The 12,629-nt window shown below is 62.0% G+C and overlaps 2 protein-coding genes across 7 annotated transcripts in view; one reads left to right on the forward strand and one right to left on the reverse strand.

Moving 5' to 3' along the window:
* The window catches only part of MYO9B (myosin IXB), a 56,633-nt gene extending 56,033 nt beyond the window's left edge, over nt 1-600 (forward strand). For all 5 annotated transcript variants that reach the window (XM_053291705.1, XM_053291708.1, XM_053291707.1 and 2 more), the window contains one exon: nt 8-600. In XM_053291705.1, coding sequence (XP_053147680.1) covers nt 8-186 — 179 coding nt within the window. In that variant the 3' untranslated portion in view covers nt 187-600. The remainder of the gene's footprint in view (nt 1-7) is intronic.
* A 161-nt stretch (nt 601-761) lies between these two features.
* ZNF414 (zinc finger protein 414) lies at nt 762-11,756 on the reverse strand. 2 transcript variants are annotated; one of them, XM_053291735.1, is made up of 8 exons: nt 11,371-11,756; nt 8,266-8,419; nt 5,626-5,733; nt 4,395-4,502; nt 4,129-4,234; nt 2,714-3,264; nt 1,873-2,031; nt 762-1,260 (listed from the first exon to the last, which is right to left on the reverse strand). In XM_053291735.1, exons 1-8 carry the CDS (start codon nt 11,371-11,373, stop codon nt 1,184-1,186), a joined length of 1,266 nt encoding a protein of 421 aa, XP_053147710.1. In that variant the 5' UTR covers nt 11,374-11,756; the 3' UTR covers nt 762-1,183. The 2 variants fall into 2 exon arrangements, with proteins under 2 accessions (XP_053147710.1, XP_053147709.1); XM_053291734.1 differs by lacking the exon at nt 11,371-11,756 and adding an exon at nt 9,176-9,646.
* Between the last annotated feature and the right edge of the window lie 873 nt (nt 11,757-12,629).

Raw genomic sequence — 12,629 nt, forward strand, 5'->3', positions numbered from 1 at the left:
TCCGCAGGCAGCTCTGAGCCTCCGTCCGCCCAAGAGGAGTCCGGGCCGCCCAGCAGCCTGCCCCCGCCCCTGCCCGCCGTAGCCCCCCAGTGTGGACCCAGCTCAGCGCTGCTGCTGCTCCAGGGGAGGGAGCTTCCGCCAGCCCCACAGCCAGCTGGGGGCTGCCCCGCCCGACTGACAAGCTGACCCCGTCTCCCGTCCCCAAGAGGCCCGGCCCGGCGGCCTCCATGCAGCGCGCAAGCGGCCCGGCCCTGCCCGGAAGGACCCGCCCCGCACGAAGCGGCAGCAGCAGGAAGTGTGGGGATGGCGGCCAGCGCAAAGCTGCCCAAGGAGGCCTCTGGCTCTGGGGCCAGCCATGGGGGGCGGACCCCCTCCTCCCCTCTCCCCCCAGGGTGCTCCTGGTCTTGTGCCTTCCCCCCGCCCCCAGCGGGGCCCCAAGGAGAGTGGCGGGCCGGGGGCCGAGGTCTGGCGCTCTCCGGTGTTCGTTACGAGTTTCCTGTTGGTTTACAGAAGTTTTAAATTTTGTAAGGCGTGCTTTATCGTGACCAAAAAAATTGTTATCAATGTTTCTATAAATACATTGCACTTTTTTGGGAGTTATTCTTGAGTCCGGGTGGTTCTTGCCCGCTTGTCCCTCCCCAGCCCGGCGTCCGAGGCCTGAGCGTTGGGCTGCTTCCCACCCCACTGGGTGACCCGGAAGGATCCCCTCCCTGGAAGGGTTTCCCCGATGCCGGAAGCCAGAAAGGAGAGCCAGAGCAGCCTGTCTGTACAAGACCTGTTTATTCTCCAGAACATCTTTTTTGTCGTCTTTCTGTCTCCAAAAGCAGCAGTAACCCCACGACCAACCCTGAGCAAACCTGATCATTGTCTACAAAAAAGGGCCCCGTGGAGCAGGAAGGCGCTTTTGCCTTAAAGCAAGAGAAACCCAAAAGGAGGAAGGAGAGATGCACAGGAGGTTGTTCTAGATTAAATTAAAGGAGAAGTCCTATCTCGGCCTCTCCAGCCCCACTAAACCTCCCTCTACAGAGCGTGTTGCCAACTGCCGGGCACATCTGCACACCCTCTCTCTCTCTCACACGCACACACGCTTCCCCGTCAGCCTTTCTAGCCCTTTGGGGGCCGCGGGGGGGGGGGGGGGTCGGAAGGAAGGAAGGAAAAAACGTGGACCAGCGCCGTGGAGCCCTCAGAGCGGAGAGAAGGAGTAGTTCTCCATTTCTTGTGTCAGCTTTGGGTGGAATGAGTGGGGGCCTACCCCGAAATCTGGGTGAGAGAAGGAAAAAAAGGAATCCCTTGAGAGGGGTCCTTGCCGGTGGAGCGAGGGTGCCCCCTCCAGAGCGGCTTGCAACGGAGAGCGAAAAGCATTTCACAAATCTCTATCAAATGCAACATCGAACTCAAACCGCAGAAGCACAAGAGCCCAAGAGTAGCCGCCTCCAACCCAGCCAGGGCCGAGGACTCGGGCCTGGCCCCAGGAGAGGCTTTGTGCAGCCAGGCAGACTGGTGAGCCCCTCTTGGTCGCCTTCAGACCCTGCTTGCGGGATTCCCATTTAGGCACCTGGCTGTCCCCTGCTGGAAGCCGGATGCTGGGGTAGCCGGATTCAGCGGGGCTCTTTTTTTGCCCCACTTCCCACCCACTCCAGAAACCAGGGGAACTGGGAAAGAGCTGGCGGGGGGGGGAGGCGCTGCAGGACCCCCCCCCAGCCGCTCCAGAGAAGCCCCCTCTGACCGGGAGGAGTTGCCTGCCTGTTCGTGCCCAGCAAGAGGGAGGAGAGAGCCTGCTCTGGCAACGCTTCTCGTGGGGGGGGGCAGGATGGCTCGGCGGCACAGAGGGGAACCCCCCGCCCCATGGCAAGGCTCCCCTTCCCCGCTCACCAATCTCGCCCTCCAGGCGGCCAGGCGGGGAGGAGTTCTTGCGGTGGTCTTCGATGTGCTGGGTCATCTCCTCCCGCGAGGCTGTGGAGTAGGAGCACTGCAGGCAGTTGTAGCGGCCCCGGGTGTGTTCCCACACGATGCGGCTGTTGGAGGAGTGTCCTGCGGGGGGCAGTGGGGGGGGCAGAGGACACACCAGTGGGCAAGAGCCCCGTGTACTCTGGCCCCTTTGGGAGCCCCCCCCCGCCCAATCCCAGGCCTCCTGCCCCGACAGCCAGTGGAACAGCCTGCCTCATGCAGGGGTGGGCTACGACGATACGACATCGTATTGGCCTCTCCTTCACTGGAGGATGCCAGGCGGAGGCTGGAGCAGAGCTGCACTACCATTCCCCTCATCCCCAGCTGCAACACACTGTCACTGGGGGTGATGGGGATTGTAGTCCAGCACTTGGGAACCCCTGCACTAGAAGGCCCCACCACGTTCCTGCAGGGTTTGAAGTCCATGGGGCAGAGCCGAGCAGAGCCTGCACAAATGGGCCCTGGGCGGGGGGTTCCTTGGCATCTTCCCCTGCGTTGGAAGCCACGAAGGCCTGACAGGCAGCTGGCCGTGTCTGCCGGCTCCCCACCCCCTTTCCCTGGGGGGGCCCCAAGGTGCATGGACCCCCTCAGACCTACATCTGGCTCCTGCGCAGGGCAGGACAGGATAGAGTGCGAATAGCATGTGGAACTCCCTGCCAGGAGGTGCTGCAGGCTTAGGGGGCCCCAAAGGGGGAGAGACCGAGTCCTCGAGGAGGGGAGGGCCTGACCTCCCGGTTGGGGGGGGGGGCAGAAGAAGGTGGCTCACCTTGGCTCTTTTTCCAGACGGCGTTGGAGACGGGCAGCCCCTGGGCGGGCAGGTAAGGCCTGAGGCGGTTCGGCCCGGCAGGCGGAGGTAAAGCGAAGGTGCAGGGGTGGAGGAAGGGCAGGAAGGGCCCGGCCGGGACGGAAGCGGGAGGGGGCCCGGAGAAGCGCGCCAGGGCCGCGGAGGGGGGCCCGAAGAAGGAGGCCTCCAGCAGCGGGTAGGAGTGGGCTGCCGGCAGGGGCAGCGGCGGGGCCTCCAAGGAGGGGGCGGGGGCGGGCAGCGGGTCCGGCCCCAGAGCGGAGGCCGCCTCCGTGGTCAGGCCGGCAGCAGGCGGGAGGGCTTCCTTCTTGACGGGCGGGATGACGCTCGGGAGCTTGGGGAGCCCTTCCGGCAGCTTCCCGGGGGGGTCCTTCTCCGGGGCGGGGGGCAAGCCGGGCCTCTCCGCCATCAGGGCCGCCGCCGCCACCACCGCCGGGCTGCTGTGCTCGGAGCAGACGTGCAGGTGCTTGAAGAGCGAGCGGTGAGTCCGGAAGCGCGACAGGCAGTTCTCGCACCTGGGCAGCCGCAGGGGAGAAAGCACAGAGGGGGCCCCCCGGGGGGGGGAGTGAGCGGGGGGGCGCGACCCCCTCCCGGCCAGGCCTCCGGCTCTCTGCACCGAACCAACCTCGCAGCCCCCAGCAGAGAGAACGCGCCCAACTTCCAGCTTCAAATTTGCCTCCAGAGCCACAAGCCAAGGACGAGCCCTCTCTCTGCCGCCGAGCCCAAGAGCCACGCTACCTGCAGGCTGGCCATCCACCAGGTAGAGCTGCGTGGGCTGAGCCTGGTGAATGCCCAGCCAGCGGGAGGGGGAGGCTCCTCAGGACCAGGTGCTGCTCAGTGTCGGGGCCCCAGATGTTATTGGACTTCAGTTCCCATAATCCCGAGCCCCAGCTGCCTTTGGTTGGGGATGATGGGAGTTGAAGTCCATTAACAGCTGGGGACCCAACACTGAGAATCCCTGGAACAGAGGAAGCTGCTGGATACGGAGTCAGACCCTTGGTCCATCTCGCTCAGTATTGTCTTCACAGGCTGGCAGCAGCTTCTCCCAGGTTGCAGGCAGGCGTCTCTCTCAGCCCCACTATCTGGGAGATGCTGCTGCCAGGGAGGGGACTGGGAAGTTCTTGCCGTGCTCTCACACACACCAAGTCTCCCCTCCATCTGCAACCAGGGCGGACCCTGCTTAGCCAAGGGGACCGGTCAGGCTTGCTCCCTGCAGACCAGCTCTCCTCTCCTTCGACTCGGGGGTCTCCCACCACCGGATTGTAAGAGAAGTCAAAGACCGACGACTGCCAAGGGAATAAGCGCAGAAACCGACGAGGCCGGCCCACCTCCCAACGCTCCCCTTGCAAGGATGCCTAGCCGGGCGAGCAGGGCCTTACTTGAAATAGCGGTTGGGCTTGTAGTGGGTCTTGCTGTGCTCCAGGAGCTTCTGCATGTTGGGGAAGGAGGCCAGGCAGCCCACGGCGGAGCAGAGGAAGGTCTTCCCTAGGCAAAGCCAGAGCGAGAGCGCCGTGGGGGTCGGGCCCGGAGGCGGCCCCCAGGCCCCCCCACGCCTCGGGGGGAGGAGAAGGGCTTGCCCCTCCTGCCTGAAGACTCTGCAACATGGACCCCCCCCCCCCCGCCGCCCTCGGAGCCCAAGGCTTACCCTCCAGGGACTGCGTGGGCCTGTAGTGGACCTGCAGATGCTCCAGCAGCTCCTTGGCGCTGCGGAAGGCGAGCCGGCAGCCGTCGCCCGAGCACTGGTGGCGCTTCCCTGGCAGGAGACAGACAACCGCTCTGCAGGCCCCGCGCACCAGCAGCCCTCCCGCTTGGCCGTCACGAGCCCCTGAGGCCGGCCAGCTCTGGGTTCAAGTCCTGCCAGGGCCCCAGACCTCCAGAAACTCATTTGCTCCCCGCCACCTCTAAGAGCAGCAGCAGCAGCAGCAGCAGCAGCCGGGGCCTTTCGCAGGCAGCTGCTTTCTCCCCCCACTTGCCCAAAGGCAGGTCCTGGGAATGCCGTGTGAATGCTGGGGAGGGGGCGAGGCAGGGACCAAGGCAGAGGGCTGTGGGGCGGACAGTCAGCAGCGTGAGGAACGCAGTTGAAAGTAAAACTGCTTGTATCAGAAGGCCCTTCTACTAAACTGTGGTGCGGCCACACCTGGAGCCCTGCGTCCAATTCTGGTCACAACCACATCTAAAAAAAGGACATTGTAGAACTGGAGAAGGTGCAGAAGAGGGCAACCAGGATGACCAGGGGCCTGGAGCACCTTCCTTAGGAGGCAGGACTACAACACCTGGGGCTTTTTAGTTCAGAAAAAAGACAACTGCGGAGAGACATGATAGAGCTCTATAAAATCATGCATGGTGTGGAGAAAGTGGAGAGAGAGAAATTCTTTTCCCTCTCACACAACACTAGAACCAGGGGTCACTCCATGAAATTGATTGCCGGGAGGTCTAGGACCAACAAACGGAAGTACTTTTTTTCACACAACGCGTGATCCACTTGTGGAACTCTCTGCCACAGGACGTGGTGACAGCCAACAACCTGGATGGCTTGAAGAGGGGCTTGGATAGCTCCATGGAGGAGAGGTCTATCAAGGGCTACAGGCCACTTCCAGCCTCAAAAGCAGGATGCCTCTGAGGACCAGTGGCAGTGGAGTCACAGCATGCCCCTCTCAACTCCTGCCTGTGGCTTCCAGTGGCATCTGGTGGGCCATTGTGTGAAACAGGAGGCTGGACTAGATGGGCCTCCTTGGGCCTGATCCAGCTTGTGGGAGCTGGAGCTGCTCCGTGCACCCAGGTGTAGGTAGGGGTGTGTGTGTGCGTGAGAGAGAGAGAGAGAGAGAGCACGCACAAGAACACCTGGCGGCAACAAGATACCACCCTGGAAAACCTACCTGGGATAGATCTCCGCTTGGGGAGCCGGAGGTCCTGGTTTCGAATTCTGCTGCCTGCACTCAATGTTGGGTGTGTCTGGCTGCCCACAAGTCCTGGATCACTGCAACCTGATGGAAGGGAAGTGGTGTGTTCAGGGTGAAAGAAGCCAAAACTATGGGATTTCAAGGCAGGCCAGAAGACCTGGCTGAGGTGAGGCCTGAATCCCTGAGGGATCTCTACATCTCTCTCTCTCTACAGCTCAGGGGCCGGGCCCCTCCCGCTCTGCCTGCAGAAAGTCCCCGGTTCCCTCCCTGGCAGCATCTCCAAGTGGGGCTGGGAGAGACCCCTGCCGGAAACCTTGGAGAGCTGCTGCCGCTGCCAGTCTGTGTAGACAGTCCTGTGCTAGAGGGAGCAAAGGCCCGACTCCGCAGAAGGGAGCTTCCTGTGCACATGAGGCCGCCCGCTTTCTTGAACTAAACAGGTCTAGCTCTCTCCGGCTCCTGGAGGGGACGGGGGACTGCCGGAGAAACCCATTCGTGCCACATGGAGAAGGGTCATCTAAATGTAATAATAAACTGCCCAGAGAGGATATTATTATTTACATTTTATCTCCCGCTCTTCCTCCAAGGAGCCCAGAGCGGTGTACTACATACTTGAGTTTCTCCTCACAACAACCCTGTGAAGTAGGTTAGGCTGAGAGAGAGAAGTGACTGGCCCAGAGTCACCCAGCTAGTCTCATGGCTGAAGGGGGATTTGTTTGGGGCGGTATACAACTGTGCTAAATCAGTAAATAAAAATAATGCCAAAACTAAGCACCCACAAGAAAAGGGAGGCTGGTGATGGAGCCCCCCACCCCACCCCACCGCAGCAACAATCACCCCCAATGCCGGTTGGTGCGGCCTGAGGATGTGGACAAGATCCTGGGCAGCGTGCGGGCGACATCGTGCGCTCTTGCCCCTTGCCCTTCGTGGATAATAAAAGCTGCCAGGGAGGGGACAGGCAGATGGCTGGAGGTGATCGTTAATGCTTCGTTAAGGGAGGGCAGGATGCCACCGTGCCTCAAGGAGGTGGTGGTGAGACCACTACTAAAAAAGCCCTCCCTTGATCCCTCCAACCTGGTCAACTACAGACCTGTGTCTAACCTCCCCTTTTGGGGCAAGGCGATGGAGCGCGTGAGTGCGTCCCAGCTGCAGAGGGTCTTGGATGATACGGATTATCTGGACCCTTTTCAATCTGGCTTCCGCCCCGGATATGGGACTGAGACTGCCTTGGTCGCTGTAGTGGATGACCTACGCCGGGAACTAGACAGGGGGAGTGCGTCCCTGTTGGTTCTACTGGACCTCTCGGCGGCCTTCGATACCATCGACCATGGTATCCTTCTGGGCCACCTCTCGAGTAGGGGATTCGGAGGCACTGCGTTGTGGTGGTTCCGGTCCTTTCTTGAGGGGAGGGTCCAGAAGGAGGTGCTGGGGGACTACTGCTCGGCCCCGTGGCCGTGGGCCTGTGGGGTCCCGCAGGGTTCGGTCTTGTCCCCCATGCTGTTTAATATCTACATGAAGCCGCTGGGAGAGGTCATCCGGGGATTTGGACTGAGTTGTCAGCAATATGCGGATGACACTCAGCTCTATCTCTCCTTGTCATCAGATCCTAGGGAGGCGGTGGATGTCCTGAATCGGGGGCTGGAGGCCGTGATGGGTTGGATGTGGGCTAATAAACTGAGATTGAATCTGGACAAGATGGAGGTACTGTTGGTCAGTAGGAGAGCCAATCGGGATGAGGAGATTTTACGGTTCTGGATGGGGTTGCACTCCCCTTGAAGGAGCAAGTACGCAGCTTGGGGGTACTACTGGACCCGGCTCTGCTTTTGGAAGCTCAGGTGGAGGTGGTGGCCAGGGGTGCCTTTGCACGGCTTCGGCTGGTGCGCCAGCTGCGTCCCTTTCTCGAGAAGGCAGATCTGGCCACGGTTACCCACGCCTTAGTCACGTCGCGGCTGGATTACTGTAACGCGCTCTACGTGGGGCTGCCCTTGAAGAATATCCGGAAACTGCAGCTAGTGCAAAACGCGGCAGCGAGGGTTTTATCCGGAACTGCCCGTTGGGAACATATCACCCCCATTTTGAAAGAGCTGCACTGGCTGCCGGTTCGTTTCCGGGTCCAATTCAAGGTGCTGGTTTTGACCTTTAAAGCCCTAAACGGTTTGGGCCCGGGGTATTTGAGGGACCGCCTGCTCCCTAGGGTTGCTGCCCGCCTGACGACGACATCTGAGGGGGCCCTGCTCCGGGTGCCGACAATGAGGGAAGCCCGGCTGTCATGCACTCGGGACAGGGCCTTCTCTGTGGCTGCTCCTAGACTCTGGAATGCTCTCCCAGTGGCCATTCGTTCCTCGGACTCCATCACGGCTTTTAGAAAGCTTGTAAAAACTTGGCTTTTTAACCAGGCTTTTACATAATTTTACTGCGGCTTCTGTGTGTTTTTATCTGTTGTATTGTTTTTATGGTTGTTCTTATATCCTTTTAGCTTATTGTTTTTTATTGTAGGTTTTAATTTTTGTAAACCGCCTTGGGGTTGTGTTTTTAATGAAAGGCGGTATAGAAATGTAAAAATAAATAAATAAATAAATAAATCCCACATTCCCCCACCCCGGTTCAGACCAAACATACCTCCCAAGGAGGGCACCGGCAAGGGGGCTGGAGGAAGCACATCTCCCTTCTCGGCTTTGCTTCGGATGCGGCTGGCTGAGGCGCTGAAGTCATGGCAGGCAAGCGAGGCAGCCGAAAGGGCAGGCAGGCTGGGCACTGGTGAGGGTTTCTCCTCCTGGTGGGGCACAGTGGGGCGGGGGAGAGAGAAGAGAGAGCCAGTCAGGGAAGGTGCAGCAAAAGGAACAGCGGAGGGGCTGCTAATCACGCCTGCTTGTGGGCTTCCCGGAGGCGTGTAGCTGTCCCTCCTTGGAAACAGGGTACTGGGATACAAGTGCCCAAGAATCTGGGAGGGGCACTTCTGTCTGAGCCCAAGACACACTGGAACATAGGAAGCGGCCTTATACCGAGTCAGACCCTGGGTCCATTTCGCTCTGGATTGTCTACCCAGACTGGCAGCGGCTTCTCCAAGGATGCAGGCAGGAGTCTCTCTCAGCCCGATCTTGGAGATGCTGCTGCCAGGGAGGGAACTGGGAACCTTCTGCTCTTCCCAGAGTGGCCCCAACCCCTGAGGGGGGGCAGCTCTCACAGTGCTGACGCATGGAGTCTCCCATCCCATATGCAACCAGGGCGGACCCTGCCTAGCAAAGGGGAGACAGCACGCTTGCTGCTGGGGGTTTGCAGCGGGTCTGCCTTGCAAAAGGGTTGCAGGATTGTTAGAAGCTGTTCCCTGGGGGGGCGGGAGGAGCCGCCAGATCAGTCCCCCCCCCCCCGCCACATGCCAAGAGGCTTTTGCAGGAATGGTAGAGAAGCCGCCCTTTTCCAAGGCTTCAGGAGGGAGCATCCCCACAAGCGCAGAGCCAGCCCGGTCCCTCTCTCGCCCAGGCAAAGGGGTGTGTATGTGTGCGTCCGGGGGGGGGGGCTCTTTCCATACCCGCCACCCATGATCTTTAACTGGAGGAATCGGTCCCCCCCCCCACACACAAGCGAAGCTCTGCCCCCGAGTGGGCGGGGGGGGCGCTTCCCCGCGTGGCTCCAGGCACATCCCCGGAGCCTTTGTTCGGATTCCGGCCTCCTCTCTTTTAAAGAGAGAGGCCTGCAGAAGTCCGAGGCGGCCTCCGCGCAGGTGGGAGCTGCGGCCAAACTGGGGGTGACCCCAGAGCCGCCGGCCGCGCTCCAGTTCCCAGCTGGGAGGGACGGGAGACAAAGGGCCTCGCCCGGAAGGGGCTTGCACGCTCCTGCCTTCGCTGGGCTCCTCACACAGGATGCTCCCGGCTTCCACCCACATCTCCACCCTGCTGCCTGTTCCGGTTTGGAAGCCGTGTAAACAAAAGGCATTTAAAAAAAAAAGAAAAGGCCGCCCCACAACCCTCCATCTGTTCCCTCTTCCTGGGCGAGAATTAACTCTGCAGCTGACTGTCTGCCCCCCCCCCCCACCCCCGGTCCTGGCAGGGCTGTTTGTGTGCAGGGCTGTGCACTCCTTGTTGCACAGGAGCAAAGGAACTACGCTCGCCTTTAAGGTGCCACAGGCCTCTCTTGTTGACGCACAAGCCCAGCCGTCCCTGAGACGGTTCCCCCTTTCCCAAAGCATGCGTTAACTCCGCACCCCCCCCACACACACACCCTCTACCCCTCTCCAGAGGCAATCTTAGCACCTCTCTGACTCACACAGCAGCACCTCAGAAGGTGCACCTCAACACCTCGGGACACTTTTCCTTTTTTGACCCCCCCCGCCCCCCGCTTGCTGATTTGGGGCTCTAGACGGGCTGAAACTCCCATCCCGGAAAGCGTCACCCACCTAATGCTGTGGGGCTCCTTCTGAGGAAGCGGCTCGCTTTGGGAGATTGTGTGCATCGTGTCGAGGCTGAGGGAGGTGCCGTTCGGGTGCCCTTTCCCTGGGCTCGGGCTCTTTTCTGGCTGCAGAACACCATGCATGCTCTTGGGTGGTTTTTCATAGCCTTATTTTCTCAGTGGGGACTGACCCGGGGAACTCATGGTGCACAGAATGGTCGGGTCAGGGATTTTAATCTCAGTGTTGCGTTTGGCCGGAGTCCTGAGGCACTCGGAAGCCTAACGGATTGACTGACAGTGCCAAAGTGGGGCAATACCTTCATTGAGATTAAGTAAAACGCCAAAGCAGCAAGCAAGCTTTCAAGCATCACAGAACTCTTCTTGAGACTACACCTGTTAAGCAGAACCCGAACAGAAAGCTGGACCCCCCAGGTTGCAAGTCTCTTAAGATGGAGGGCGGGAGGTTTCATGCAGGCTTCCTTGGATTAAACTCTGCTCAAGCCACAATCGTGCGTACCCTTTCCTGGGAGTCAGCCCCACAGAATGCAGTGGGACTTAATTCTGATTAAACCACCCTAGGAGGACTCTGCTGCAGGGCTGGCCTTCTACGGACTTTTCTCAGAAAGTGGGGCCAGCTGAAATCAGCTCTGTCGACTTTGGGGTAACACAACTGACCCCCTCTGGGACACACACACACACACACCGCTGGGCCCAAGAGAAGCAGAATCGAATGGCAGCATCTGGCAGTTCTCACTTCCGGTTGTCCAACACAGCCGCCCGCCATGTTCCCCACAGTTTCGTCACCCTCACGCCAAGCCTGCAAGGTAGGTCGCCACCCGCTTAGACCCATGTTGCCTCCCCCTCCCCCACACACCCCTGCGAGATGCAATCGTCAGGGTTTGCGGCGGGGGGGAGAGGGCAGCAGGGTGAACCCCCTGCGCATCTGCCTGGGGGCTGCATCCCGATCAAAGAGCGCCTGCGGTCTTGGCCCACCGTGGGGAGCCCCCCACCCCCACTGGAAACCTGTTCAGCGATCAGAATGATTGGGTCATTGCAGCCCCATCAAAGAGACCGACTGGCCTGGGCGGGGGGCGGGGGTGGAAAGGACCCGCCGGGCCCTGCTGCCCCCACCCTGAATGCTTGACTTTTAGTCACTTTCTCCACCCCCCCTCCGCGTCTCCTTCCTTCCTCAAGGCGCACTCCTTGCTCCCCCCCCCTTGCAGCCAAAGGAAAGCGCAGGGGCGAGAGGAGTGGGGGCGGGGGCGCGCAGGCTTGGGAAATCTCCGGGCCCCCCCCCCAGCGAGAAGGCGCGCGCGCGCGCGGAGAGCCCCCACGCACCATGTCCCGGGCGGAATTCCTCGCGGGCCTCGGCGGCTCCCCCAGCACGCTCGGCGCAGGTCCGGCCAGGACAGGCCCCCGGCCGAAGCGGGGGCGGGCGAGTCGGGCAGACGCGGCGGCGTCGGCGGCATCCGAGGGGGCTCAGCCCGCGGTTACCTTGTAGCCATCTTAGCAGCCGAAGCAGCAGCAGCAGCAGCTGTCGCGAGATCGGAAGCGGCCGGGCGGGGGAGGGGCTTGGCGGAGGGCGCCCCCCCGCGGTGCCGGACGGGGGAGGGAGGCGCCTCCCCCCACCGCGCCGCTGCAATCCACACGCTTGTCAAAGCGCGCGCACGCGCCTGGGGTCGGGGGCCGGGAAGGTTCTGCAAAGCCCCGAGCTGCTTCCAAGAGCCAGACGCGGCCGCTTCATCAGCAGGAGGGGAGGAGAGCTGGCCCCCTTTGCTAAGCAGGGCTGCCCTGGTTTGCATTCGGAGGGGAGCCTCGTCGTGCGAGCCCCGCTGGAAGAAGATGCTCCCCTGAGGAGGGAGGGATCATGGGGCGCCTCTGGGGCAGAGCACTGGCATGCAGCAGATCCTCCCAGGTCCCCTCCCTGGCAGGCAGCATCTCCGAGAGAGACGCCTGGCTGCAGCCTGGCAGAAGCCGCGGCCGGGCCGGGCCGGCAGTGCTGAGCGCGAGGGACCGACGGGCTGACTCGGTCTAGGGCCGCTGCCGAGCCTGTGTCAGCGCGGGCGGAGGGGCGTCGCCTCGGGCTGGAACCCGGGGAAGGCGCAGCCCTCAGCGCGCAGCCAGCTCCCGGGATCCGGGCCACCCTCGCCATCCCTTGGGGCCCGCCGCGCGGCGTGTTCTCCCTCTCCCAAGAGGGGCTGGATCTGGCCTCGACCTGGGCGGGCGACGGCACAGGCGGGGGCTCTTCTTCTTCCTACGAGTCCCCGGCCACCGAGGGGCCAAGGCGGCAGCCAGCGAGCGAACCGAACCCCCTTCCTGGCCGCTTCCGGAGCAGGAGGGGGCGCTCCCTCCCCAGGACGAGAGGGCAGCCCGGGCCTGCCAGGCGCGCCCCCGCCCCAGCTCGGTCTCTTTTGTCCCCCGCAGAACAAAGGCCCGCCGGGGGGAGCGCTGCGGCCGCGGGGGCAGGAGAGACGCGCCCGGGCCGGGTAGGCAGCGCTGAGCTCGAGGGACCGCCTGGCCTGGGAGTGCCCGGTCCCCCATCCATGCCGGGCACCAGAGACGGGCGCCCCCCCGCCCCGGGGGGCAGGAGGAAGGAG

The sequence above is a fragment of the Hemicordylus capensis genome, chromosome 2, assembly GCF_027244095.1.
Source record: "Hemicordylus capensis ecotype Gifberg chromosome 2, rHemCap1.1.pri, whole genome shotgun sequence".
NCBI classification, from domain to species: domain Eukaryota; kingdom Metazoa; phylum Chordata; class Lepidosauria; order Squamata; family Cordylidae; genus Hemicordylus; species Hemicordylus capensis.

What these genes read in the sequence shown, in the direction of transcription:
- ZNF414 (XM_053291734.1), bottom strand. Translation starts at nt 9,529, where the DNA reads ATGTGGGTGGAAGCCGGGAGCATCCTGTGTGAGGAGCCCAGCGAAGGC. An exon ending in CAAGCGGAGATCTATCCCAG is followed by an intron (nt 4,503 to 5,625) that starts GTAGGTTTTCCA and finishes GTCTCCTGCCAG; the next exon opens with GGAAGCGCCACCAGTGCTCG. An exon ending in GCCCACGCAGTCCCTGGAGG is followed by an intron (nt 4,235 to 4,394) that starts GTAAGCCTTGGG and finishes GGCTTTGCCTAG; the next exon opens with GGAAGACCTTCCTCTGCTCC.